At 44.1% G+C, this 27,227-nt stretch overlaps 8 protein-coding genes across 12 annotated transcripts; all 8 read left to right on the top strand.

Annotated features, from left to right (window-relative positions):
* Positions 1–2,075: 2,075 nt before the first annotated feature.
* On the top strand, positions 2,076–8,836 carry LOC145710393 (microtubule-associated serine/threonine-protein kinase 3-like). 3 transcript variants are annotated; one of them, XM_081788136.1, is made up of 13 exons: positions 2,076–2,245; positions 2,291–2,875; positions 2,929–3,306; positions 3,353–4,193; positions 4,241–4,479; positions 4,571–4,594; positions 4,739–4,966; positions 5,016–5,212; positions 5,257–5,497; positions 5,559–5,652; positions 6,044–6,147; positions 6,839–6,914; positions 8,269–8,836. In XM_081788136.1, the coding sequence occupies exons 1-9, from the start codon at positions 2,140–2,142 to the stop codon at positions 5,383–5,385; spliced, it is 2,727 nt and encodes a 908-aa protein (XP_081644262.1). In that variant the 5' UTR covers positions 2,076–2,139; the 3' UTR covers positions 5,386–5,497; positions 5,559–5,652; positions 6,044–6,147; positions 6,839–6,914; positions 8,269–8,836. The 3 variants fall into 3 exon arrangements, with proteins under 3 accessions (XP_081644262.1, XP_081644264.1, XP_081644263.1); XM_081788138.1 differs by lacking the exon at positions 4,571–4,594; XM_081788137.1 differs by lacking the exons at positions 6,839–6,914; positions 8,269–8,836 and adding an exon at positions 6,324–6,369.
* Positions 8,837–8,871: 35 nt separating this feature from the next.
* Positions 8,872–13,512, top strand: LOC145708767 (uncharacterized). Its single transcript, XM_081786464.1, has 2 exons — positions 8,872–12,508; positions 12,550–13,512. Exons 1-2 carry the CDS (start codon positions 9,323–9,325, stop codon positions 13,510–13,512), a joined length of 4,149 nt encoding a protein of 1,382 aa, XP_081642590.1. The 5' UTR covers positions 8,872–9,322.
* A 144-nt stretch (positions 13,513–13,656) lies between these two features.
* Positions 13,657–16,864, top strand: LOC145708651 (uncharacterized). Its single transcript, XM_081786350.1, has 7 exons — positions 13,657–13,977; positions 14,030–14,396; positions 14,436–14,777; positions 14,820–15,074; positions 15,129–15,274; positions 15,319–15,712; positions 16,369–16,864. Exons 1-7 carry the CDS (start codon positions 13,763–13,765, stop codon positions 16,675–16,677), a joined length of 2,028 nt encoding a protein of 675 aa, XP_081642476.1. The 5' UTR covers positions 13,657–13,762; the 3' UTR covers positions 16,678–16,864.
* Positions 16,865–16,907: 43 nt separating this feature from the next.
* LOC145710257 (heat shock protein 75 kDa, mitochondrial-like) lies at positions 16,908–19,194 on the top strand. The gene is made up of 6 exons (XM_081787977.1): positions 16,908–17,150; positions 17,197–18,114; positions 18,162–18,357; positions 18,437–18,676; positions 18,718–18,957; positions 19,000–19,194. Exons 1-6 carry the CDS (start codon positions 16,914–16,916, stop codon positions 19,164–19,166), a joined length of 1,998 nt encoding a protein of 665 aa, XP_081644103.1. The 5' UTR covers positions 16,908–16,913; the 3' UTR covers positions 19,167–19,194.
* Positions 19,195–19,229: 35 nt separating this feature from the next.
* LOC145710254 (uncharacterized) lies at positions 19,230–20,246 on the top strand. 2 transcript variants are annotated; one of them, XM_081787971.1, is made up of 4 exons: positions 19,230–19,288; positions 19,597–19,757; positions 19,804–19,877; positions 19,926–20,246. In XM_081787971.1, the coding sequence occupies exons 2-4, from the start codon at positions 19,667–19,669 to the stop codon at positions 20,229–20,231; spliced, it is 471 nt and encodes a 156-aa protein (XP_081644097.1). In that variant the 5' UTR covers positions 19,230–19,288; positions 19,597–19,666; the 3' UTR covers positions 20,232–20,246. The 2 variants fall into 2 exon arrangements, with proteins under 2 accessions (XP_081644097.1, XP_081644098.1); XM_081787972.1 differs by lacking the exon at positions 19,230–19,288 and having other exon boundaries at positions 19,312–19,757.
* Positions 20,247–20,333: 87 nt separating this feature from the next.
* On the top strand, positions 20,334–22,759 carry LOC145710252 (heterogeneous nuclear ribonucleoprotein U-like protein 1). The gene is made up of 8 exons (XM_081787969.1): positions 20,334–20,818; positions 20,861–21,172; positions 21,217–21,407; positions 21,450–21,817; positions 21,861–22,102; positions 22,146–22,254; positions 22,299–22,445; positions 22,555–22,759. The coding sequence occupies exons 1-8, from the start codon at positions 20,610–20,612 to the stop codon at positions 22,594–22,596; spliced, it is 1,620 nt and encodes a 539-aa protein (XP_081644095.1). The 5' UTR covers positions 20,334–20,609; the 3' UTR covers positions 22,597–22,759.
* LOC145710255 (uncharacterized) lies at positions 22,751–24,595 on the top strand. Of its 2 annotated transcripts, none has more exons than XM_081787973.1 (6): positions 22,751–22,853; positions 22,900–23,001; positions 23,047–23,113; positions 23,157–23,282; positions 23,328–24,015; positions 24,178–24,595. In XM_081787973.1, exons 1-5 carry the CDS (start codon positions 22,797–22,799, stop codon positions 23,399–23,401), a joined length of 426 nt encoding a protein of 141 aa, XP_081644099.1. In that variant the 5' UTR covers positions 22,751–22,796; the 3' UTR covers positions 23,402–24,015; positions 24,178–24,595. The 2 variants fall into 2 exon arrangements, with proteins under 2 accessions (XP_081644099.1, XP_081644100.1); XM_081787974.1 differs by lacking the exon at positions 24,178–24,595 and adding an exon at positions 24,061–24,147.
* Positions 24,596–24,648: 53 nt separating this feature from the next.
* On the top strand, positions 24,649–26,984 carry LOC145710253 (rho guanine nucleotide exchange factor 4-like). Its single transcript, XM_081787970.1, has 6 exons — positions 24,649–24,850; positions 24,943–25,086; positions 25,164–25,275; positions 25,352–25,744; positions 25,816–26,728; positions 26,804–26,984. The coding sequence occupies exons 1-5, from the start codon at positions 24,747–24,749 to the stop codon at positions 26,407–26,409; spliced, it is 1,347 nt and encodes a 448-aa protein (XP_081644096.1). The 5' UTR covers positions 24,649–24,746; the 3' UTR covers positions 26,410–26,728; positions 26,804–26,984.
* The last annotated feature ends 243 nt before the right edge of the window (positions 26,985–27,227 follow it).

Genomic DNA, 27,227 nt, shown 5'->3' with positions numbered 1-27,227 from the left:
AAAGGGAATTTCGAGCGGCCCGTCGCTGAGTTCAGAAAGGTGACTCATCGGGGCCGCGAGTGGCTCACTTCCCACTGACCAGTGGCGAGCATTATCGGATGGAAAAAAGGCGTTTCTTCAAGAGAAAAAGGAACAATCTGAAATTTAATGACCTTTCGTCAACTTTAGACTGTCCGATTTGAAAACCGAAAAAATGCGGATCGGGATATGAGGGTGATCGAAACTGGCGATTGTGAATCATCAACACTGCCCTAGAAAAAAAGAACGAGCTTCCGAAATTAGAAAAAAAAACGGCTTGAAATGAGACCGGAAAGTCGTTCAACTCGATAGTCCACGAGATAAGCTACTGGGTTACGTAATTATTTTAATAATAATCTTCTCTTTCCCACAAGAACAAACTAATTAACGAACCAATTAAGTAACCCTTTGAAAAGTTCTTGCTCGAGATGAGTAACGAGGGGCAAATGCCGCTCTCCCTTCTGGGTCATCTTCCCATACCAAGAACGAACGATGCTGGCCGTCGTGGCTCGCTGGGCTCTGGAATCATTGGCGGCCTACTGCAGTTTGCCTCGCCCAAGTTCGCCTCGCCAATGAGCTCGATGGTCAACGGCTTCAGTGCTGAGTACGAGTCGATTCCGGACATTCACAGGACTGGCAACGAGTCTGCAGCCAAAATCCACAAACTCAGCTAACGGCTTTAACAAACCTCCTTTTCACGCAGTGGCAACCTGTCTAGAAACCTGAGTCAGGGTCCAAAAGAGATAACCAAAACAACCATTTCAATCTGTTATCATACTCTTTGAGGACCCTAACTTAGGTTCTCCACATAGTATCGTAACCTAGAGTTTTTCTTTCTTTTAATTTAAAAAGTGTTTGTAAAGCCCAAGAAAAGGGATCAAGTGCGCTCGCGCTCGGAGCCCTGCCTGTGCTACATGACGAACCGTCGGAGCAAGGCGTTATCGCATTCTGGCTCTCGCTGCCTTTCGCCGCTCACGCCGCGTCGACTTGCTTCTCAGACCTCGCCCCGCATCCAGCCGGCCGCGGAGAGACTTCGCCACAGAGAATCACGACGATGGAGCTGCCACTCCATCCCTTCCATTCCTTCCGACAGGGGTTACTTGACCCAGGAGCTGATACAAACTATCTATCGCTATTTCAATAAATCTTCAACTTCATAAATACAACTATTGTTTCTTGCTTAGAGAATACGCGATTCCTTACAAATTTCGCTGGAATTCTGCTTCTTAGCAAATAAGAATTAGCATTGAATGTCGGGAAGCCGCTTGTGGATTCGAGGAAGATAGGAAGAAAAAGCCGCACCATGCGCGGCTTAAGATTTTCCTTGCTCAAAGCAGAGTTGCAAATTTGCTGAGCTGAGTGAGCTGAGCTGGCTGAGTGAGCTGAGCAGTCGCTCAGCTCAGCTCAGTGATTTTGGAAAATGATCTGATCTGCTCAGCTCAGCTCAGCTCAGCTCAGACAATTTTCACTCAGCTCAGCTCAGCTCAGCTCAATTATTTTCGAACATGATTTGATCTGCTCAGCTCAGCTCAGCTCAAAAAATTATCACTCAGCTCAGCTAAATGATTTGAATACAGTTTTACTACCAAAAAACGGCAAAAAACAGCTCAGCTCAGCTCTAACTAGGGTCCGCTCAGCTCAGCTCAGCTCAACTTTCTTAAACAAAAGATCTGCTCAGCTCAGCTCCGCTCAATGACCTCTGAAAAAGGCCAGCTCAGCTCAGCTCAGCTCAGTAACCTCCGAAATAGGCCAGCTCAGCTCAGCTCAGCTCAGAGAAATTTTTACTCAGGTCAGCTCAGCTCAGCTCAGAAAAATTAATCAAAATTTGCAACTCTGGCTCAAAGCCGCAAGCCGCTTCTTTTTCTTTTTTCGGCAGTCATTCTTCTTTTAGTAACAATCGGAATTCTAGGGAAAATCGGTTAGAAACAATAATCGCGTTATTTGTTTGTTATCTTTTCGAAAAATAAGTGTTTCTTGATAGTAATAGTTGTAAATTAGGATTATTCGATCGGGTGTAAATGTAAAAATGTGAACTCACTCTAGCGTAAACGTTCGTTTCTTATAAGTATCTCGTAACAGACACCGCCATATTCGAACTATTCATCATCACAGGAGCGTGGGATGAATTTCTCTGGAGTAGACTCCGTCGAAGACCTGCGCAAGTGCACCTCGTTGACTTCTTCTGTTTCGTCGCATCACTTGCAGCTGGAAAAGCAGGACATCCAAGGTCTGTTTCAACCCTATTTTGCACCCTTTCCAAGGCGTTTTTCAGAGCGAAACTTGCTCTATCGCGAGCGATTTCCTATTCTGGCGAAGCAAATGGAGGATCAGCTCGAGCAATTTATCAAGGAAGAAACGGAGATTGAGGAAACATCGACTTCTGGTGACGCGGCCTGGGGATTCGTGCACAAGCAAGTTATTGAAATCGCCCGAGTGACACTCCAACGAGCCCGAGACAACTCCATCACTTGTCGAATATTCGCGGACAATTCCGAGCGCTGCCAAGTGCTGAAAAACGACGGGAAGCAGAAATCGGGCGTGATATCAGAATCGGTGCTCAACTGTATTCGCAAGTACATGAAAATAACGTCGCGCCCTTCTCGACTCTTACAGTACATCGAATTCGACACGGAAGAGTACATCTCAATTCTGGATCAGCTGGAGGACGAAGGACAGACGAACAACTCGAGAGATCCGCCGCATCAATACGTCCTCAAGAAACTCGGCCTTGACAAACCGACGAGCAACATGGACAACGAAAAAGAAAGCTCCGATGAAAATGAAATCCAGCAAGAAAAGAGCCAGGACGTCAAAATCAACGAAGCGGACTTTGAGAAACACAAGTTAATCAGTCAAGGTACCTTTTATCAAATTTGTTACCGTTTGTTGGCTATTTATGTGTCCTTTTAGGTGCATACGCGAAGGTGTATCTTGTGAAACATCGACAGACAAACGAGCGATACGCGATGAAAAGAATCACGAAATCGTCGCTGCGACTGAGGAATCAAGTCCAACGCGCGTTTCTAGAGCGCGACATCATGACTTTTACCGAGAACCCGTTCGTCGTGTCTATGTATTGCGCGTTCGAGACTCAGACGCATCTATGCATGATCATGGAGTACGTTGAAGGCGGGGACGTGCGCACTTTGCTCAAGAATATTGTTTCTCTTCCAGAAGAATGGACGCAAATGTACGCTGCGGAAGTCGTTTTGGCGCTCGAGTATCTTCACTCCTACGGAATCGTGCATAGAGATCTCAAACCGGACAACTTGCTCATCACCTCCATTGGTAAACGATTTTTTCCTCGATAAACTTGTGTAAAAACTTTCCTTAGGGCATATAAAACTGACTGACTTCGGTTTATCAAAGGTCGGCCTGATGAAACGGGCAACAGAACTGTACGAAGATCGACAAGAAGAAGACGCCCCAATGTTTGGCGATGCCGAACGCGTGGGAACTCCTGATTATTTCTCCCCCGAAGTCGTTCTCCAACAAGCGTATTCTATCGACGTCGATTGGTGGGCCTTTGGAGTGGTGCTTTACGAGTTCGTACACGGAATCACCCCTTTTTATGCCGAAACAGTAGAGGATGTTTTCTCGAATATCGTCAAAGGAAAGATAGAATTCATGGAAGAAGAAGATTGCGAAGACGAAGAAGAGCTGATCGACCCGAACTGTCGAGACATCATTCAAAATTTGCTGCTGATCGAACCAGCGAACAGACTCGCCAGCGCGGAGGACATCAAAGCGCACCCATACTTCGAGGACGTGGACTGGAACAACATCATTCGCCAGAAAGCCCAGTTCATCCCCGAATTGAGCAACGAAGACGACACGTCGTACTTTGATCCACGCTGCGATCGCTACCATCACAACTCAAGTGACGAAGAGTCGGCGATTTTAGATGAGCTGAGCGACTCTCGAGCCTCCTCAGAAGTCAACCTTAGGAACTTGGACTTTGCTTCCACCTCTCAAAAGTACAACTCGTCGTTTAGGAAGTATGAAAGAGAATCGCCAGCCGCCACGTCTCCCAAAAGCGAGCCAGGAACTCTTACTCCTCTTCAATCAAGACATTCTCTCAACGATAGTCTCATCTCTCCCGCTGCTGCTGCCAACGCCGCCAAGGAAATCATGAATCACCACGAGTCAAAGTCAAGGATCATCAGAGAGTCAAGGTTAATGAATTTTAAGCCGACTGTTGATATCTTACAGTTTTTTTTAGCTTTGACTCGATTACTGATGAACTGGCGAATCGAAATAGAGTTAGCTCAACGTCTAGCGACACTGACATCAAATTCTTCATTTCTGGAGAATCAGACGAGGAGGAAACAATCACGCCCACAGGCAACTTACAACTCGGCAGCCGGGATCTGCTATCTCGCCGCTTTTCCAATTCATCCGAGTCCGATTGTGCGCCTGTACGAGCTCTACTGTCTCAAGATCGCTTCCGTCACCTCTCAGGTATTTGAATCAAACGCAGTTTTCTTTTCATTCTTTCGAAAAAAAAGAATCAACACCGAAAGGAATGGGAGAGTTCAAACTTTTATTTTAGATACAGATATTCCGCCTTACACTGGTAATCATTTACATTATCAAATAAGAAAATCACTCTCTCTATCTGATCAGTTATTTCACGCATGCCCGAAAAAAGAAACACATCATTGCGCACTCTTTCTTTCTGCGCCTTCTTTGCTAGCACCAATAAGCCTTGTTTTTCTAGCTTCCAGCGGAAGACGTGTGCCCAAATCAGCATCAACGTCATCGATTCCCGAGTCTCGACTGATCATCCCGAACGATTACTCAAACGAGTTGTTCGGCCGCTCGAGCCAAGTCCATTCTTCCAACCCTTCTTCCCGAGATTCAAGTCCCAACCGCTGCGCAAGTCCGCTGCTGGGCGACACCAGGCATATCAAGATTCGTACAGTTCGCAATAGAGCCGAAAGCTTAGGTAAGCGTCTATCAAAAGACCTACTACTGTATCTCATTTATCTTTCTAGTTGGTACCAGCAGCCGATTGAAAAACAAAACACGGGATATTGGATTTCTCCTTTCTACAATTCCTGTTTATATCGGAAGTTCAAATAATTATACGCTTCATCATATCGTCAGCAAGGTCTCGCCAGACTCGGAAGCCGAAAAAGCCGGGCTAAAAGCGATGGATCTCATCACTCACGTCAACGGGGAAATCATTCAGGTTCAGATGATTTTATAAACAGTAGGTTTAACCGCTTTGAAAAGGGATGCCTGAACACGGAAGTGCTGAATCTGATCTACTCGGAGGGTGATGAGCTGACTCTTTCGGTGATTCCACTGGACTCGACGGCGATTTCAATTCAGCAACAAAAACTCGCCGCACAGGGAAACTGATACGACGGTATCGGCGAACCAGTCGGCTAAAGAGTAACCGGTCATCAACAGCTAGGCAATCCTTTAGTAAATACACCCCCAATCCGTTGACGAGAAGTCGAAGCTTCACAAGGAATGGTTCATTCGGCTCAACAGTATTTCTTTCTAAAACTTCAAAATGAACCAAAATGAAGTCGATCCTCAAGGCGATCGCCTATCGGCTCAGAGCGTCCTTCTCCTCGATTAAGCCCCGTCTCCTTTGCAGACCACTCCCTATCAAATATTTCGGTAATTCTTTCGAAACTCCATTCTTGAGCTCTTGAAATCGAATCGCTACTAAGTTTACTTAACTTGACTTTGCATGCAACTTTTGGCAAATTAACCGATAATAACCCGACAATACGAGAACAACACACAATTTAAAGTTGCCAATTTGCAATTTTGGCAATTTGCAACTAAAAAAATTGTTGACCCGTTTGAAAGTGTAGATCAACAGCTAGATCGGCACAAAAATCGAATAATGAGCTCCAGGTAACTATTATTCTGTGGTGTCGGCTTGATTTATGTTCAGTCTTTCTCCCTATTATCGTCTATTCTAGTAGTACTCATTGATTATTACTACCGTGGTGCATGATTGAAGATAACTAAACAAGCCCTAATTCTGATTGAAATTTTCTAGGTCCCGTCGGACGTTACCAGTGGCCGAACAAGTCCAAGGCAGAAAAGACCCCAACGAAAACAGTTTCCAAAGTTCACAAATACCATATCGTTCAAGGATAAAAGGTAACTGCCCCTTCTAGAGCTATAGTTGTCAAGTAAAACATTTCACCGAAGATCCAGATCCGATTTACGGATCTTATGATTGATCAAAGTTTTCAAAACTAAATTTGCACAAAACTTATTTTTAATTCTTGATTATTTCGTGATTACAGTTATTTACGTGTGAATTCTTTAATTAGTATCTACAGCGGCAAAAATTGTCGCCGCAAATCGGCGCCAATGGGCGGCTCGCATCCTGTTTCTGCGATCGTTTCTGGTAGCAAACCGCTAAGGTAGAACATTAGCTGTTCTAAACATCAAGATTTACAAACAATTGTGACGGAAAAATCTCAAAATTGGGATTTTCTAGCTTCATTTCCAAAGTTGATGGGCATTTACAACAAGAATTTTTTCATTAAAAGATTACGCCACGATAAATGTCCTTCAACTAAATTAGCAAGTCTGGATTGAATTCATCCAGGGATGAATTTCTTCCCCGCTCTCGTTCTTTCTCTTTCTTCACTTCTCACAAAGCAAATATTCCATTCTTCCACAGCATGAGCGAGTGAATATTACTAGTAGGGTGTATTTCTAACATGTGGTGTGTATGCGGTCGTTCACATGGCTCTATATGATGGCGGGACTGTATGTGACATTGGAGACATTTCACTCGCTGTCTAAAGCCTTTGTTTGAAGCTAAACTGTATTGTTCTAGTCCTCTTGCAGCTGGGCAGCATCTACCTTTGAGCCCGTTGGCGCGAACGCCAAGTCCCGGCCCAGAAAGGTTCCAGGTAAAATTCCAATCCAACGAAATTGAAACTCTCGATTCTAACAAAAAAACCATCGAATCATTCGAATCACATTTGAAATTCTAAAATTTTGAAAATCAGCCTGCCGGGCCGCAGCGTTGTCAGAGCTGGGCTTCTGGCCGCTCCTCGCCAACTGCCACCATCCATGAAAATTTCGGGCACAGAAACGTAATGCGCCGCCGCGCATCCCTCGCGTCTTGCCCCGAGGGCCGAGCCTATATCGAGAAAGCATTCTATGAATGCGAGGTAAAAAAGCAAAAAGCTTGGTGATTCTTTAAAAATTCGCGCTTCTCCTCCTTGTTGTTTTTTTATAATCCAACTAAAATCGCTTCAAAAATTTTGCGAATTTTTAAGCGAAGAGAGAGAGATCACCAAACAATCCAGTTGATGATCTGGTGATTTGAAAACAAGGAGGACGCGCAATTGACCTTTTGGCTTTTCTTGATCGAAACTACTCCAAAGAAAAAAAACTGCTCAAAAATAATATGCCTTATTTTTGATTTTCTCTTTATTTGGAACTGGCGATAATAAATGCCCCTGTTTTCGTTTTCTTCAGTACCTGGAAGATTACTGGAACATTACAGTAACTAGGAAATGAACTCGAAAGAAAGTAACAAAGTGAAATCAAAGATATTTGTGAGTGTGTCAATTTTGAGTGTAACACTTGTGCTCTGTCAGGTTTTAACCCGTAAAAACAGAAACTAGGAACATGAAACTTAGACCTGTTCTCGTAGGCAACGGTGAAAGAGCTGGTGCCATCGCCTCGCGTGCGGGCGCAGAGTTCGGACTACTCCTTCTTCAAAGGAGCTCTTCCCTTCGCACAAGCACCCACCATCAAAACCGCACAAAATCGACCACGACAGACTTCGGCACAGACACAATCATCTTCTCAGACAGATAGTTCAAAAATACCAATTCCCATATTTCCCCCCGATCTCTGTTCTTATCAGAGTATAGAAAGTAGAACACGCAGCATCTGGGACTTAATAAAGTGGGCTAAAAATCCCCAAAAGCTATTTTTTCTGCTTGTTTTACTGGCTATCATCGCCGTTACTATTCAGTTTTTTATCTCCGCGCCCTCGCTTGATTCTACTTACCATAGGCTTGGCTACAAAAGAATAGGCAACTAATCCTAGCAGAACTAAAGGAAGACCGGCCTATCGACCGAAATCATAGTATTTCGGTCAAAATAAATCCTCCAACTGTAGGTTGTAGTCAAGACAAGAAGTCAAATTTGCAACTGCTATGATTATTTCTCACCTTAATTAATGACTGGTGCAATTAAAATTAAACAATCCTAATTATCAATTACCACGATAGAAAATGTTTAAATTAGGACTCCGACCAGCTGCTCCCCGTGCCACCGAGACTGACCATGTCCCCGTCCCTGAGTAGAAGCAACCCGACGACGCCGAGGACATCAAAGTTGACTTCAAATTGCGAAACTAAATAAAAAGTAAAATCCTTCCAATTTTCATTATTATCCATCTTAATATTGTTCTTCTTTCTTCTGCATGTGTTCCCAACTTAACTTTAATTTCTTCTTCCAAAGCTTTAATAAGCTTAGGCTGGGCGCGTATCAAAATGTACCGCGTCCCTTCCTATTGCTGCTGTATTAACTGAATTCACATCCCTCTAAGCTCAAAACACGATTTCAAAAATTTGAAATTGAATTATCTTTATATAGTTTTCGGCGCCAGTTTTCTTCTTTCGCTTTCATTTTCCCCTTTTTGCGTGTTCTGATACTGAAATAGTTGTAGCTTCTAACTGTTCAATGAAATTCTCCTTTTGAAACTATCTTTTATTACCTGGAGCCTGAAGCTTTTTCCTCTTCATAATTATATATTTTATTCGAGTGAGATTACTTTACTCAAAGATTCAAAATATGACTTCTTGATTAATTCGAATAACATATCTTATTGTTGTTATTTTTAGAGATGAGGAACAACTTTAAGGATGGCTAGGATAGAAGTCAAACAAGTCTACACCAAGCTCAGAACACACTCGCCTTGGGGCGCGACAGCTCTTTGTAAATCCGTAGCAAAAAATGTTGGGGACGATCGGCAAGGCGTCTGGCTCACAGATCCAAAAAGGGAGTCAAAGAAGTGTACGACTTCGAGTCTGCTAAGCGAAAACGCCGCCCAGGCCCGCTGAAGAATGGTGGCTGGACGTGTTTGACAGTGATCGAGGATGATAGTTACGTAGCCGTCTCGCGAATCCACAGGACGGAGCAAGTCGTCGCCGGCCTTCGTCTCGGCAGCAAGGAAGCCTGGATCATCGACACTCCCTCAGACAAGCCACTGATTCACATCAATCGCGATTCGCAAGGGAACATCGTGGTTGTGGACTCTGAAGGAACTCTGTTCCACTGGCACCCGCTCAAAGAATGGATGACCGTGCAGCGCGATTTCGTCGTCAGCTCAAAGTCCACTATCGTTAGCAAATTCGTCGACAACAAAGTAGTGCTTCTCATTCTCACCTGTTTGAGCCAGATCTGCAACGCCTCCGTTGTCAAGCTCTATTTTGACAAAGAAAAGAGCGCGGTGGATCGGCTGAAACTGGACTGCTACACCTTTCCCCTTGCAGATTGCTCTCCAGACTTTGAAGTAGGCATGACTGCCACGATTTCACGCAAAGCTGATTACTTGGTATTCACGATGAGTTATCGCTATCCGAAGCAGAACGAGATCATCTTCATGAATCCCAACAACAATGGCAGCATCTTGCGTATTAATTTGGAAGGCTGTGGCATCAACGCCGGTCACATTCACAATCCGACTCCATACGAAGCGACGAGATACAAAGTCGCGTCCATTCAGTTTTCTGTTTGCGATTACATGGTCTTTGGCTTGACAAGCATTGGGACAATGTTCGTCGTTTCAACTCTAGGTTCGCTTCATGAGCTCGTTTCGAACGACAACACAGTCACTAACAAACCGACAAAGTTCCTCCCTGTCGCTCTTTTTGAGCCACTTCTCAATCGCCCGCCGCAGATATATTCGTTGAGCGCCAGCTTCAAAGACCCGTTTCTTTTGGCTTCGGACGGCTACGGCCTCAATATCATCAAATACCCAAATCTCCACTTAAAGAACATGAACATCTTTCTCAATCAGCTCCTGACATCGTCTTATCTTCTGCTCAACAGAAAAGAAATGGAGCCCGAGAGTGCAAGTGATTCCCGAGCACTGACAATCAAACCGTCCCAGATCAAAAAGAAGAATATCCCTAACTTTTTCAAGAACGTTTTTGACACTGTTATGGGCAAACCAAAAGACGGCCAGTTGCAAATCTCCACTTCGACTAACAATCTTAATCTTCCCGAGACAGAAGTAGCGACCGACTCTGAGCATTCGGACGACGAAGTGGTGCTTTACAAAAAAGAGTTCAACAACAAAATTCGCGAGCGTTTTAATCTTGCCCTTCTACCCGCATTTGAAAAGGGCGCAAATAGTAAGCTTACGACGTTTGAAATTATTCGCGCAACAGAAGAATCAATCCGTGGCTCTCTCGGTGCCATTCTCGTCAAGGGCGAGTTGAGCGAAGACGAACACAACTGTTTAGTAGACATCGTGACGCTTTTTGGGCGGTTTTCTGCGGCCGCTGTTTATGAAACACCGAGAATGGGAGAGACAGTTTTCAACTTGCTGAAAAAGATCTCGATGGACATCTCTCAGCTCGGCTGGTGGGATCAGCGAAAAGGCATCATCCTCGGCCTGCTCGATAGAGTCACTGATCTGCTTCTATGCGCACAGGGATCTCTTATCGCAAAAGTTCTCGTGAGTCAGCCATTTCCCGCCGAATGGAAACACACGTTGCTAACAACAGAGGCCGAACTATCCAAAACCTACAGGTGCAAAATTCTCTTCGAACTTGCGCGTTCTGATGTCTACAAGCTCTGTTGCTCCTCAACCGAGTCACCGGAACTATTTCAATTGAAGCAATGGCTTCATCGAGAGTTGTGCGACATCGGCGTCGTTCCTCTTTCGCTACCAGCAGATGAGACGCATAAAAACGAAGAATTGACTGAAAAGGAGCGTCAAATGTGTCAATATCTCTCTCAATACGATATCCTCGCCGCAACTACTCTCTTCTGCCAACTTTTAGTCGACGACGTAAAATCATTGGAAGCGAACGAGCAAACATACGAGCGAATTTACGCAATGAGCACGTTCGTCCTCTTTGTATCTGCATTCTACGGTCGTCAGCCGGTCCTTATTCCCTCGCCTTCTGTCAATCGAAATCTTGTACTTGAGCCGAGTCTGATAAAGAAGTCGATTGAGATGTCCCAAATGAGCACGCACTTCAATCCATCGATGGGTCTTAGCTTGATCCTCCTTACTGCCGATTTCTCCAGTGCTTCCACTTATTGCTCACAGCTTCATTCAATTCAAAATGCCATCGCTCTCCAAGCCATCTCCCCAATTTTCTCCCTTGAATACAATCACTCTTCCCGTATGGATGTCAAAGCAAATGAGCTGAACAAACTGATGGTTCTTCTGGAAAAACTTGTAGACTTCCGCATCAGCAACTTTATGAAAGACGATCACAGCTCGAACAATCAACTGCCATTCAGTATAATTTCTCCATTCATTATTGCTAACTGTGCGAAGATCGACTTGCTTACTACTACCATTCATGGGGAAATCGAAGATGTTCTCGGCCTCCTAAATCGAGCTGGAGCAGGAAATGCCGAACCCGGGCCATTTGCGCCCCTTGTTTTAGCTCAGCCGGGCATACTCAACGATGGCTCGAACGAAGAAAAACTCAGAGCAGTCATCGCTAAAAAGATACAGCTCTGTCTGAGTCTCCTTAATGCCGCTGGCGTGGATCGCTTCTTTTCGCAGTTTTTTGGGAGCAAGGTTCGTTCGAGCATTGCCAAGACAGGAGATGATACAGATGCAGCTGATTTGTTTCTAAATGAATTGAGAAATATTCAAAACCAATCGGTCGTCTGGGATGATCAGACAAAACCCCTATTTGCCTGCTTGCGCGTTCTTTTCTCCTTTCTCTGGATGTTTTTCTGCCGGGACCAGTACAGAAGAGCTGCCTTTCTCTTCAGAAGAGCCGTAGAAGGCGACGAAGCAATCGCTCAAGGAACAACATCTGAGCTGGTCCAGACATCATCCCATCTGATCAACAAAATCGCCCGTTTGTATCAATTCAGCGACGTCCTCCACTGCCGAGCCGATCTTCAGTCCGCAATGATAACAGCCGCGATGGAATCAAAGCCCAACGAACAAATTTCGAACCAGTTAGCCAGAATCTTCTACAACCCAGAAATGATTTGCAGACAAAACGATAGAGAGCGATTAAAATTCCTCGTTGACCACAAATTGGACTTGTACTTGCCAGATGGGACTAGACAAGACGATACGTTAGATCTCGTCCCCGGCGGCACCTGTCGGGATGTGTTCATTCGACAATGTGAAAAACTTGAGCAGCAGGAATACAACTTCCATATTAGCGGTGAAAATTTCGATGAGTACATCGCTCACTTTGGAAGGACAAAGTTCAAAAAGTACGAACGCTCAAGTGACTTTCTCTCATTTATGGCCGCTCAAATCCATCTTTTCCAGGTAAATTGAGGTAATCTTTGAAGTCGTTTCAAAATTTTCAGGCAAATATGGACGAGAAACCCATTAGTTTGATTCAAAATCGCCACGAGATCATCTGCAGATTAGCGAAAGACTACCACTGTCAAGACCAATTCAATCCTTTCACCGAAGCTCCAAAATATGATCTCCCAATGGTGTCAGCTGGATCTGCCGTTTCTCGGCAGCAAGAGCACGAAGGCGAGAAAAACAGAATCAAAGAAAAGCTCACGAACGCACTTAACCTTTCTACAACAGCTTCTCCAACCAAGAGTCCTCATAAACGTTCAAGTTCTACTTCCAATCTCGGACAGCGGTCCGACTCGATTTTGTTTTCCTTGAAAACGAAAGCAAGCTCGACAGAGCATCTCAATCGAACTGGTCTCCACCAAACTTCTTCAAACAAGGCTCTTCGTAAGGTCAAAAGCCTCAGCCTCGGGGAGAGAGATTCAGGGAGTCTGCGAACTTTCATTAGCCGCCGAATGTCTGATCTTCCCGGCTTCCGTTCGAAACTAGAGGATACCCCGGAAGAAGCTCTTGAGACTTACGAGCCACGAATCATCGATCTCCTCGACGAGTTATCAGAATCCGAACTTTATACGCTCTCTCGATCAGCTGGAGGCCGTCAAGTTCTCGATACGAACATCGCTGCTCTTCTCAACTGGGTCTTTATGGATCAAAAGACCGCCTCCAATCCGCACCAGCCGCTCGAGTCCATTTCAATCAATCGCTTTCATCTGACCCTTGCAACGCTTATCCACGACAAGCGAACTACGAAAAGAATTCTAGGCATGATTGACAGAATCAACAACACTGTCAACGAGTCATTGGACGCCTCGAAGATGGAGATGGTGACAAGAATGGCTTCTCCTCCAGCAGAGGATCTTCCCAAAGCAGTCTTTACTGACTCGCCTCGCGACGTTGCCCCAGAACCAGATGAAACAGTTCCAGAAGTCTTAGTTTTGGTTTCAAAAGCTCAATTTAAATAAAAATTGAAAACTATCTCAAAAAGCCAATAATTTGCCAAACGTAACTATTGGCTTGTCTGCATATTTTTTTCGTTCGTATATCAAAATTTGGTTATTTTCGGTGAAAAAATGAGTCTTTAAAGTTTGCAAAACCAGTTACTCAGTAAACAGAGCGGAAACAACGCTTGCACAAACACCATTTATCAAAGAGAAGAAGCCAACTTCTCCAACACTCGAAGAAGCTTCTCCAGCCGAACCAGAAGAAAACATAATGCTTGATGGAAATTTAGTTCAAGAAAATAGATCTGGCAGTCAGAAAGTGACTTCAGAACAGCTGATGATCCAACAAATGAGCTTGATGACTCAAATGATGGGAATTATGGCTGGAAACATGCAGAAAAAAGACTCGATGGAAGAAAAAATCGCTGAAGAATCGGAAGTTACTAGAATTCCTGTCCGCAACTCTATGTATCGCCGTTCTCAAAGGTCCTAATTTAAAAAAAAATAATCACAGTGAAATAATCAGTGGTTCTTTTAGTGCAACGCTACGGCAAATTTCACCACGCTCCGAAAGCGAAAAGTTCAACCGGGAACTCAACCGTTGCAACGGCCTTCCACTTTTAGAGCTGCCTGGAAGTAGCTCCGCGACTCCAAGATCGAATGGCAAAGAAAATGCAAACCCGAAATTCACTCGTTCTCAGTCAGAGCCAGTTCGTGTTCCACCACTGCGACAAAAAACAGTAGTTCAAGAGCCAAAGCCTAGGAAGGCTACGAAGGAGTTTACCTTTATCCAGTTACCAGGAGTTGGGGAAGAGAAAGAAAAAGCTAAAGAAGGTGGACGAAATCTGAGACTCGTCGAGTATAATTCTGTTGCTAGATATTTGGCGCAGAAGGAAGATCAAACAGTGAGTTTTTCCCGTTTTTCACAAATAAATTATTTGTAGCGAGTGAGAAAGTGCGTTTTACTCGACGGTCAGAACATGGGACACGTGAACAAGCCAAAAACCCTCCCCGAAAAGCAGGAAAAGACGAAGCCCTCCGTTCTAGTCCAATCAGAGCCCAAATCACCTCACCACAAGCGAGTTCCACAAAAGTCAGTCCTTCAGCATCAAGATGAAAAACCCTTTAACAGAGAAGAGTTCAAAGCTGATTTTGAGCAAATTGGCGCAGAAATTCGCCGCCAATTTGAGCAAGCACAGCGAGAAGTTCAACAGATGCACATTGAGCAGATCAAGAAACAAGCTCGTGAATCGATTCCAGCTCCTATTCCCGCTGAAAATCAAAAGGTAAAAGACTAATCATAGTTTTCAAAAGCTATTTGATCTTAGCATGCTTCGCCAGAGCCAGTTCCCGTGCTTCGTTCTGCCTCAAAGTCGTCGCTGAAGAGCAATGACTCCGGCAAAGAAACGCTCAAGAAATCCATCTCGTTCCACGAATCGATCAAAACCGACAGTAAGACGTACAGCAAATCGTCCGATCAAAGCATCGAGGGCCTAGCTGAGCAAGTTACTGCTGAACTTGAGGCGCTGCGGCAGACGCCCGATTTGGGCATTGATCTCAGCGAGCTGAATAGTTTACAAAAAGTGAGTGAGAGCTGTAAATACTGTACTCGATCTATTGTTACCGTTTTTTATTAGGACATCGAGCCAATGTCACCTTCGAGACCGAAGTTTGAAACAGAAATGGAGACGAAGTCTGCTCGATCGGGGCGACTATCGCAGAGAAGTAGAGGAGTTACTGCTTCTTCAGAAAGAAGAAAAGATCAGATACTGACTGAAAACAAGTACGCAGGCACTTTAATTCTTTTTTTTTCTACTAAATTATTAGCTACCTCCGGGAAAATGAAGCTCTTCACATGGCAAAAGAAGTCTTATCGCCTGAAAAAAGTCCACCAGTCAAATCAGCGTCAAATAGCACGGCGAAAAAGAGCCCAAAGAAGTCCCCACCGAAAGGCTCCTCCTCTAGATCGTCTTCTGCCGACCGAGTGTACCGAAATTCAACACGGGGACCTCCATCGTCGCGTCCCTCCTCTTCGAAGACGCAGATTACTATCGATCCGTATCGACGTCCGGGCAATGCAACGAATCCGGCAAACGAGCCCAAGTGGAGAGAACGCACCAGGATGGAAATGGCTCGCGGAACCGGTTTGTACTCGAGCACGATGAAACGAAGTCCGTCAAAGCCTACTGTAGCTCCTGCTGCGCCAAAAACTTCAAAAGAGGTATTTTCAGGGTGGCACAATTGGAAAAAAATTCTTGGTCAATCCAACCAATTGCCAATCCAATCCAATCGCTTTTTGTCCAATCCAACCAATTTCCAATCCAATTCCAATTCCAATTGGAAATTTACTTTCCAATTGGAAAATAGGTTTCCAATTGGAATTGCGATCAAATTGAAACCTTTTTTGACCAATTGGACATCCTATTCCCCATCTGCATCCCCTTTCCGACTGAAAAATCCGCTTCACAAGGAAAACAAGCGGATAAAATAGGATCCAAAGCTCTTCCCGCTAAAGTCAAGGCGATATATTAGAAGTGAAAGTCATATTTTTAACGGAACTTAACTCTATTTCCCTGATTTTTGATCAATGATCAGTGTTCCTAGACTGTTGAAACCCTAAAAATATTTCTTTCTCCCGAAATACCCCGTTTTTGGCAGTTTTTTGGGGCCCCAGAGAGTAAAAATCCAATCGTCCAATTGGATTCCAATTTTCCAATTGGATCTGATTTTCCAATTGGAAAGACCCGAAATTTCATGCCCCTGTCCAACCAATTTCCAATCCAATTCCAATTGGACAAGGTTCCAAATTGGATTCCAATCCAATTGTGCCACCCTGGTATTTTCATCTATCTATCTTGATTGAAATTTCGGATTTAGCTAATTGGAATGACTGCCGCGCCGAAGGTCCGATCTGTAGCGCAAATTCTCGAGATGACGAAAGTCTCCGTGTCAGAATTCATGAATACGGAAGACGTTCCCGCTCCGTATCAGGACGATGACGAGCTGGAACTGTCCCGCCACGAGTTTTACGAAGCAGAAGAAGACGAAGAGCAGTTTTCGACGATTCCGCCTGAAGACGGCATGGGTGGACATCGCTCGCCTTCAGTCGAATCTGGTCTCAGTTCTATTTACTCGCTTCTCAACGAAGTGGACAACGATTACTACCGCTACATGAACGATTCCTAGAGTCATTCACTGTAACTAGAGTATTCGACATTTATTCAATATTCAAAGTCGTGCCAATTAATGCCTCATCTACCCTTCCGATTTCAACAATTCTTTCTTTCCTTTTTTACTTCTTATTTTTTTACACAACAAACTCTAATGATTATATTTTTCTAAAAATAAATCAAATTTCGGACTTTTTCCAAGTTCAAAAATATTTAAAAAAAAAGTGTCATTCCGTTCTTCAGAAAAGTAGAATGCATCGAAGGGCCAGTCGCTCGCTCAAGTCATTGCTTGGGCAGGGAAATCGTGGCTCAAGAATTCACTCGATCTCGCTTCGATTTGCTGCCTCAGATGTAGATAGCAGCAGTCCAACTTATGAGTTCCAAGCCGAGACCAAAAAGCTTCTCGACATCGTGGCGAAGTCGCTTTACTCAGAAGTAGAGATCTTCGTCCGGGAATTGATTTCCAACTCTTCCGATGCTCTGAATAAGGTACTTTTTCCTCAGTTTTTTGCTTGAAATTTTGGTTGATTTTTAGCGAAAATTCGAAGAAATGGCTGCCGGCGGCGATCCACCAGCGCTAGAAATCAAGCTTCATTTCGACAAAGCCAACAACAAGTTGATCATCGAGGACAATGGGATTGGCATGTCGCAAGAAGAAGCGATGACAAATTTGGGAACAATCGCAAAATCGGGTAGTCAGGATTTCATGGCTGCCGTCAAAGAAGAAAACAGTGCCAGCGCCCAGTCAATCATCGGCCAGTTTGGTGTCGGCTTCTATTCCGTATTTATGGTCGCTGACGGCGTCGACGTGTACACGCGGCGATGGAACGAAGATGTTGGCCTGCACTGGCGCTCTACTGGCGATGCTGGCTACACAATCGAGCCCAAAGAAGGCCTCAATGTTGGCACTAGAATCGAGCTCACGCTGAAGCCCGACTCGCGGGAATACGCCGATCCGAGCCATGTGAAGAAAATCGCTCAAAAGTACTCGTCGTTTACCTCTTTTCCGCTTTACTGCGACAACGAACACATCAACGAAATCGAGCCAATTTGGATGATGGAAAAGAACCAGATCAGCGACGAAATGCACAACAAGTTCTACAAGTTCCTCACCCAGGGCCAGGGTGATCCTCGCTTTACGCTTTACTACAAGACGGAAATGCCGATCTCTGTGCGCTCGATCTTCTACGTTCCCATGGAGCGACCAAACTTCGGCCGCTCGAATCCAGATGAGAACAAGTCCGAAATCGCTCTCTACTGCCGCAAAGTGCTCATTAGCAACAAGACGGACATGATCTTGCCGAACTGGATGCGATTCATTCGAGGCGTTGTCGACTCTGAAGACATCCCACTGAACTTGTCACGTGAGCTGCTTCAGAACACGCCCCTTATTAGCAAGATTAGAGACACTCTTACAGATAGAGTCATCAAGTTCCTCAACGACAGAGCAAAGGTATATCATCTAAATTCCAATTGAAAGGGACTAACTCTTGTATTCAGAGACAACCAGAAGAGTACCAAAAATTTTATGCCGAGCATAAGTATTTTATCAGCGAGGGCATTGTGCTCGAGGGCGAAAACGCTCACCGGAGAGATCAAGTAGCTCGTCTTCTTCGATACGAATCGTCGAACCTGGCAGCTGGCGAGCTTACTTCGCTCGAAGAGTACATTGAAAGAATGAAAGAAGATCAAAGGAAAAGTGGCTAAGACTTTTTTCTTGCTCCAGACTGAATCTTAGTTAGTCACTTCAAACGTTGTCTAGCCACCTTTCAGACATATTTACTATTTGCCTGCCAAGACGCGGCAGCAAGCACTAGCTAGTCCTTACCTCGAAGCAATCAAAAACAAAGGCTTCGAAGTTTTGTTCTTTTACGATATGTTTGACGAAATCGTCATGGAACAAATGCAAAAGTTTAAAGAAAAGGTTCCCTTCTCCATCGAAAACGATATTATTGACGATAAAGTCGATGGAACAAACGTTGAGGACTCGTTGAAAGACGACGCTATCAATTCAGGTTTGAGCTGATTTGCATTCTTTGCTTTAAGTTATTTATAGAGGAGCAAGATAAACTCACAGAATGGGCGAAAGAGTCTCTCGGAGACCTAGCCTCGAAAGTGCAAATGACCGGAAAACTGGAGAACCAGCCAGGCATGATTACAGTATGGAACTTGGGTGTGACCCGCAATTTCTTGCGCACCCAGCGAATGCAAAACCCAGACGACCCCGAACTCTTCAAGCCAGAGACTATTGCCAAGATCTCCGAGCCGACCCTGCAGCTATCTAAATCCCATCCAGGTAAACTACCTTGATGATCCACATATTTAGTTACTTTTTCAGTCATTAAAAAGCTGACAGAACTGCGGGAAAAGGACGAAGCGACTGCAAAGAAAGTATTGAAGCACATCTACACTTCTTCAATGGTGAACGCGGGACTGAACGAAGACGCTGTTGGATTGGCCAGAGACGCCAACGAGCTTATTGAAGAATTGCTGCACAAACTTTAATATTAATAAATATCTTAATTTATGGAAGGTATGTTTAGCAGGTTCTGACCTGCTGCTTTTCAGACTTTCTCGGAATTCGAATCCAAAGCTCGGAGCTCGTTGTCGCCTCGGTTCTGTCCAAGGAAGAGTTACAGATCATCCCCTTCAGAAAGCGAAGCAAAAAAAGAACTGAACGCAATATTATGATAATTATTGCCGTTTATATTAAAACACACTTTTCCGAATGAATAAAGTTGCTAAGTTTTTGTCAAATCAATCTTTTTGTATCCACTTGTCTAAATCCGAATCCATTCAGCGTTTTTGAATTCCAACGAAATGAAAAGAAATCGTATCTTTTTTTCGATTGACTCAAGAATTAGAAACAAAGCGAGGGAAATCCTCGCACCTTTCAAAATACAAGCAATGAATCAATCTGTAACTGCTGCAAAAGAGGTGAAAATTGCAGCTCCTCCTGCTTCTTAAATAAACATTCCTACTCGATACTTCTTTCTTTTCTCGAAATGACGCAGTTTGACGAGGCTAGCATTGCTAAACTCAAAGTCGTCGAGCTCAAGCAGGAGCTCGAAAAGCTCAACGTCGATATCCCAAAAGGTGAAATTGATTCTCGCTTCATTTTATTGAAAGTTAAAATTTCAAGGCGCTAAAAAAGCTGATCTTGCGGCGCTGCTCCGATCCGTCACCATCGAGGCAGTCAAAGAACCAGAAAACCTGGTAAGCCCAATTCTCAATATTAAAAATTATCCTCATGCTTATCTTCAGGAAGAAGTAAATGACGATCTCGAAGGAGACGTCGATGACCTTGAAGCTGATCTTAAAGCAGTGACAGAGGAAGAAACAGCAAGCCAGGAAAAGAATAGCGAAGAGAATGAAAATGCCGAGAGCGCAATACCTTCAGAAAACACTGAAGAAGCTGCGGAAAAAACGAATAATGAAGCTGTAAACGGTGAATCCGAAAAGAGTGAAGATCAGAGTGAAAAAATGGAAGAAGGTACTGACGAATCCAAAGGAGCCAAGGCCCCCGCGGAAGCCAGTACTGATGAGAACGCTGAACCAGGAGCGGATTGATAAGACTTGAATTCCTTCTAATTTTCACAGAGACGAGTTTCGTCACGTGAGAACTGATAGCTATTTATTGTTTGAATGATAAGTTCGTCAACCTAGAAAACAGGCGATGGGGGTATTGAGCTGCACGCAGACACAGCCGATCTCGACGCAGATAAAAAAGAAGAGGAAGAGAAGAAGGAGAACACCGAGATTGGTGACCCGCCGGTGCCAAAAGAACTGGGCGACGTTCGAGGCGAGTCGCCCGAACTTGCCCCGCCGCCCGTCAAGAAACGTAGAGAAAACCCATCCCACGATTCGAACCGATCAGCTTATCGCCATTCTGAGCCACGGCGGCGATCAGACTACAAGGACAGATCGCCCTCTCGTCGCAGCGTCAAGATGGAGCACGACCCCTCTTGGGACGATTCGCGGGTGGAGATCTCGCCCTACATGGCCGACTTAAACATGAAAATCACAGAAAGGAATCGATGTGAAAACGTCAACTACGAAGGGCTTGGGTATTGCTTCGCCGGAGCAAAAGCAACTCACGGTGTTCGTGGCGGAAAGGTCTGCTTCGAGCTTCATATCTCCCGCGAAATGCCCACCAAGTAAGTGCTTGAAATCTTAGCGAAATACTTATCATCATACAGGCATCTTCATCCAGACGAAAAGTCCCTCTACTGGTGCCGGATCGGTTGGAGCACAGGCATGTCAGACTTGGTTCTCGGCGAAGACCAAGGCTCGATTGGATTTGACTCTCACGCAAAGCTCGCTTACAACAAAAAATTCATGGAGTTTGGCAGCACGTTCAGACGCGGCGATACAATCGGGTGTTTTCTGGATCTCACCGATCCAAAGCAAATCACTATTGCTTACACAAGGAACGGAAAACAACAGTTGACCGACGACGGGGCAGAGACTGTCACTTTTAACCGAGAGGAGCTTGGCTGTGCCGAGCAAAGGTAAATCAGTTCATTCTTTCGGCTAAAGACAACCGTGTTTCTAGCGCATTTTACCCTCATTTCTTGATCAAGAATTACTCCGTCCATCTGCATTTCGGTCGCCGAAGCTCGACTTATAATGATATGTGGGAGTCATCCCCAAAATCGCTCAGAGAATACCGATTAATCGGAGCTGTATCTGCCGAGGAACGAATCGCAGGCCCAAAAGAATCAGAAGACAAGAGAAGCTGCTCTGGTATGTAGAATAGAATCGGTCTATTTTGACATCATTATTCAGTTATCATGATGTGTGGTCTCCCAAGCTCAGGGAAAACAACGTGGGTGGACAAATTCATGAACGACAATCGCGCAAAGCATTTTCACTTGATCGGCAACGAATCAATTATGGACAAGATGGCAATTTGCGGCGAAAAACGCGAAAAGTACTCGAATAAGTACGGGACGCCTTTCGAAGAGCTTCAGTCCAAAGTCATGGGTGCCGTGCTGCGTATAATGGAACGCGCCAATCGAAAGAAGCGAAACTACATTCTCGACCAGGCAAATATCTACAGAAATGGACATGTCAAAAAGATGGGCCCATTTGAAGGCTTCCACAGGCGATGTATTGTGGTGGTGCCGTCCGAAGAAGAGTATGAAAGGAGAAGGGTAATGCTTAATTAGTAGCTTTTTTCTCATGTCTTTATTTCAGAACAAAAAACAGAGCGAAGGAGGCAGAAAGATTACCAATGAAAACATGATGAAGTGGAAGGCGGCCATGAGCTTACCAGAGAAGGACGACAATCTCTTCGAAAAGATCGAATACCTCGATTTGCCAGAAGAAGAGGCAAAGAAGCTCGTTGCAAAATACAACGAAGAAGGCGACGCTTTCAAGAAGCTTCAGGATGAAAAATACGGCCGCAGCGACGACCGCGATCGTCGATCTGATTCCAGGTACGAATAATACTGTATGGCGTGCAAGCCAAAGTTTCTTCAGGAATCCCCGCTCGAGAGATGTCTACTCCAATCCGCCCCCTGTTTTGTATTCTAACTCGCTCCCTGGTGGAGATCAAAACGCCCAGCAATGGCAAGATTATTACAAAAAGGTATCACCACACTTTGGGAACACAGTTATCACTCATTCTTTCAGTATTTTGAGTGCTACGGACAGTACCCCAGCTCGGCACCTCCTCCAGTCGTTAATCAAACCTACTCAAGCGGCTCTGGCTCTGATACAGCTGCGCAATGGCAGCAATATCACCAGCAATACCAGCAATACTATCAGCAATATCAACAAGTACGTAGCGTTAAATTCTAAGAATCGTGGGTTGCGAAATCATCTATGTGTGCTTATCGAAGCGTGGGTAGTAAAAGTATATAAGTAGTTTTCAACGAACTTTGTTCAGTTCTATCAGCAGCAGAATCAGCAGCCGCCTCCGTCCAAGTAAAGAGGATTTAAATGAAGTTTCCCTATTCTTCTTCTCCTGTCAACCTTGTTGTTTTCAATCACTGCTCTGTTCGTAATTGACAGCCTCCGTCTTCAGCGTGTGTATCGCATGCTTTCTATTAGGTCAATGTACCCGGAATCGTTCCGCAGAAAGATATTAGACAACATAATTCCTCAACTGCCAATGTTTTGTCATTCAGAATGAACATTATCGCTCTCGTCTGTTTTATTCTCTCCTGCGCTCTCGCCCAAAATACGGTAAAAAATCAACTGTCCATCTTTTATTTTACCCAACATTTTGAAGACGACAACAGTAGTACCTTCAAATTCAACAACCAGTGGTACGACAACGACATCAAAGAGCACAACTTCGACAACTCTTCCTGATACGACTGCCCCTGCAAACGTAAGTCACAGTTTCAATTTCCATTTCGACTTTTGAATTGTTCAGAGCACAACAACGACCCCAGGAAATACAACCACAACACTTGCTCCAGACACGACTACCCCATCAAATGGTGAGGTCAACTTATAACCCACCAATTTTATCAATCTCGTTAGGTACAACGACTACGATTCCTGTAACAACACCCTCAAACGCCACCACACCAACTGAATCACCAACCCCAGCGCCAAATCAAGGTGGTTTTTCAGGCTCCTCCTTTTTCGGCGGCATGGTTTTCTCCGGTACGCAAATAAAATAAGCAAGTCATACACAACTGCTACTTTTAGCGGCTCTGATTGCTGCGGCTTTCTTTGGCTTGAAGTTTTACCGAGCGCGGAATCCAGACTACAGAACACTGTAAAAAGCGAAAAAACAAAGTTGATTAGAAACTGGGTGTTGTAAAAAAATGATTAGTAGGTGCATTCATTCTTCTCCAACCAAGTTCCAATTTTACCAATTCTACTCTTTATACAACTACTGAACTAACTTGCAAAACAATAACTAACTGTATCTGTTATAAACACGATTTACCTATTCGCACTCCCTCTCTTTCCATTTTTCCTCGTTGAACAAATACTGATGCCTTTTCCTTTACCTTCTTTGTCGACCTCGTTCTCGTTTTTTTTCTTTTTTTTTGGTAATCTTAAATTGAATCAATTTCACAGACACGATAAATCTGTTATTCGTTTAATTTTATGATATATCCGTTTTTCGAAATTCTTATGCAATCAAACGACCGTTCAAATTTCTTCAAAGCAGACTCGTCACAATACCAAGAACTACTTGTAGCATAAAATAAGTACAGTAATTATGAAGAATTGATATTTATAGACAACGGTGTCAGATCCGATAAGATACAAATCGATGGCATCTTTTTCACAAATCGTAAAAATCACGAGAGCGTGAAGCGATACAACGCTGCGAACTTGGACCTCGAAGCCTGCATGGCTGAAGGGGACCTAAAAATAGACACAGGTAAGCGTGAACGAGTAATTCCCGGGTGATTGAGCGTGATTCAAGGTTCCGCTCTGTCAATATTAAGTCCCAACGGATTAAACAAAGTACTGCATCGCCAATTAGGGTATTTACTCATGCGATAAGTTTGCCTTTTAGACGCTCTACATGTATTTTGTTTAGATGAGAAGCAGACGAAGTAAAGAAAAAAGTGTTCCAGGAGTCTTCGGCAATTAGGAATTCGAAATTCGAAGTATTCGGGAGTTAGGAATCCGTAAGAGGATTCTGAACTCCTGTCGTATCTTCTGAAAGAAGAATTCGGGAATTAGGAATCCTAGAAAAAGGATCCTCACTATCTGAATTATTTACCTATAGAAAATAAATTATCATCTGAATAAAAATCATGTTCATAAGACGATCGAAATAATATCGTGTGTGAGACCAGCTGTAGCCGCTCTTTGAGCGTTGTCCTAACACTTTACTTTGTCTTTGATGTTTCATTGCCTATCATTTTCGGCGAAATATGTGTCGCAGACTGCCGAGCAGGTGTCCCCCTTGACACGCCGGAAGACGCAGGTTTCATAAAAGAAAGGTGCTCCCTTGGCCGGGAGGAGCCAATCAGAACGCCCTCCGCTTGTGGCGCTACCTTTGAATTTCCCTTGCGCGCAGTGCGTGTAATTTCCCGCAGTTGAATTCCCACCACTAAATCTTACACACGCACATTTTCAGCGAGCACAGGAAAAGCAAAAATCATGACGAACAATAAAGAGAATATTACAATTGTGAAGCCGAAAAGCCTGAGCAGAAAGAACTCTGAATTAGACATAGAAAATCCTCTTTCAATTCAAAGCCCAAGGTATATATTTGTATTCTTAGCGCAACACAACATCTTCCAATCTCACAAATTGAGTACAAAAAATCGAGCTTGTTTCAACAACTTTTCTTTAGTAAGAGAAGACGTCGAGGACTCCTTGGAGTTTTCCCCCGCTTTAGGAATATTTCCGGAACTAGTATCGACTCCGTTGATGAGCGCGAAGAAAAAAGAGAGGAGATGATGACTTTTGAAGAGTTCCTCGGTCTCGGCGTATCAAGGTATGGAATTAATAATTGACGAAAAAGAGAGACATTTTCATACGTTTCGATACAATCGATTTATTTCCACTTTTTAGGCAAGAGTCATGCAGACAGTCGAAACGAAAGCGAAAGATGCGCGCGAACGTTGTTACAGAGATAGTAGAGACCGAACGAAGCTACGTTAAGAACTTGAAAGAGATTCTCGAGGTGAGTCGTTGTTGATTTCTGCAATCCGTGACGGCTGAGTACGCCATGTAACAAGTGAATAATCGGATTTGTTCAGGGTTACCGGCAGCCGGCTCTCTCCAACGAAAACTTTACTCATGCGCAAATCGATCGCATTTTCGGCAATCTGGCGCAACTGTACTCAGTTCAGAAGGATTTCCTCGCTCAGCTGGAGAGCGCCTTTGTCAAAGATAAGCCCCAAAATTCAAACATTGGAGCTGTCTTTACTTCCCACGGAAAGCTACTGGAGAAGGAATATGTCAAGTACTGTCGCAATTATGGCGATGCTATTGTCGAACTGGCAAGGATGGACACCTTGGAGGTCTTTTCAACTTTCTGGGAAAACTGTCGGAAATCGCGAAATCTGCCGCTCTTGAAACTTGCTGATTTTCTTCTTCAGCCGGTCCAGCGTATTTGCAAATACCCGCTTCATTTTACAGAGTTGTTAAAGGTAAACTTCGCTTAATATTTTGGCTTACAGTAGTGCTAAAATCAACAGTATTTTCAATTTCGTTTTTTCAGTATACAGAAGTCTACCACGGCGACTACCAGTCCTGCCAATCAGCCGACCTAATCATGCGCGACCTCGCTCAGGTTGTAAATGACCAGCGACGCGAGACCAAACAATCCGAGCTCTCAAACATCGAAAATTGGACTGTGGAGGCCTCCTCCTCGCCTTCAAAGAAAGCGCAATCAAGAGTGCTGTTCTCGTGCGACGTAAAGAAGGGACTCGACTCTCGCCGACTGATCCTCATTCCGGGCAAAATTCTACTCTGCAAAATCGAAGAAAAGACTAATCTCATCTTCGACGAGCAAATTGACGTAAACCACTTGTCCGTCTCCTTCTCCGAGGATAGTCTCCAAGTCGAGCTCAACTGCCACTTCAAAAAGTACACCCACGACGTCACTCTGGCTCTTAGCGACGAGAAAAGCTTCTCGCAACTGCGCAGTGAAATCCAGCTCGAGCTCAAGTTCGCGAATCCAACGGCGCTTGATAACTGTCATCAAGTGCTTCCGCTGCTGGAAAAGGCAAAGCCCGCTGCGCGCAATTCCATGGTTTACTTTTGGGACGGAATTCGCAAAAAGAAAAACTTTGATCTGTACAAAACTCTTTAATTAACAGGAAGCTGTAAATATATATAAATAAATTCTTTCAACCAATTATCGGAGAATGGGAGAAGCTTCTAATTATAGAATCAATAGAATTTAATCCCAGCCATATTTATTTAAAAAAAACGATACCAAAAGTTAGCCAACTTGAACTTTTTTACGGAAGAAAATTGCTAAATTGATAAAAATACGCAAGATAAATTGTCAAAGTCCGATATCATAGATAATTGTCAGTATGTCTCTAGAACAGGCCCGGCGGAGCGGGTTGTTGTTCAGTTGGCGCTCACTTTTCGAAGTTGGAAAGTCCGCGCCGCACCGCTTTCAGGTAAATTCTTATATTTATTCAGTAATCAATTAATTTAATTATTAATTATTATTATAATTAATAAAAATAATTCAGAAGCCCCAGATCATCAGGCCGTCAGCCTGGTGAAATCTGCTCAATTTGCTCGGGAAGTGGAGTTCGTCGAAGCAAAAATTCCACAAGGTCGTGGATGAAAACATGACTGCTAAAAACCAAGCAGACGACCACCTTGCCTAGTAAAGGCTTGTCTCGTTAACTGTTACCTGAATAAAATCAATTTCCGTAAATTCTATCGACAAAAGATGCCCACGTTCTTGAATGGCCGGATTAACGCCAGCTTTGCCGTGATCATCTCTCTCATTTTGTATTTTTGCTTTTCTGCAGGTTATTGTAAACCGATTTTACTACTACGACTACAGGTTGCAGGGCTCCAACTTTTGGAACCTACAGACCTGACCTTTGAAAAGGGTGGTCCGTGCCGACCCTACGTCGTCGGACACATCGTGTCGACGTCGTCATG

The sequence above is a fragment of the Oikopleura dioica genome, chromosome XSR (genome assembly GCF_907165135.1).
Source record: "Oikopleura dioica chromosome XSR, OKI2018_I68_1.0, whole genome shotgun sequence".
In the NCBI taxonomy this organism is placed as follows: Eukaryota; Metazoa; Chordata; class Appendicularia; order Copelata; family Oikopleuridae; genus Oikopleura; species Oikopleura dioica.
The sequence above is the reverse complement of the archived record's forward strand: the minus strand, read 5'-3'. Positions and strand labels throughout refer to the sequence as shown.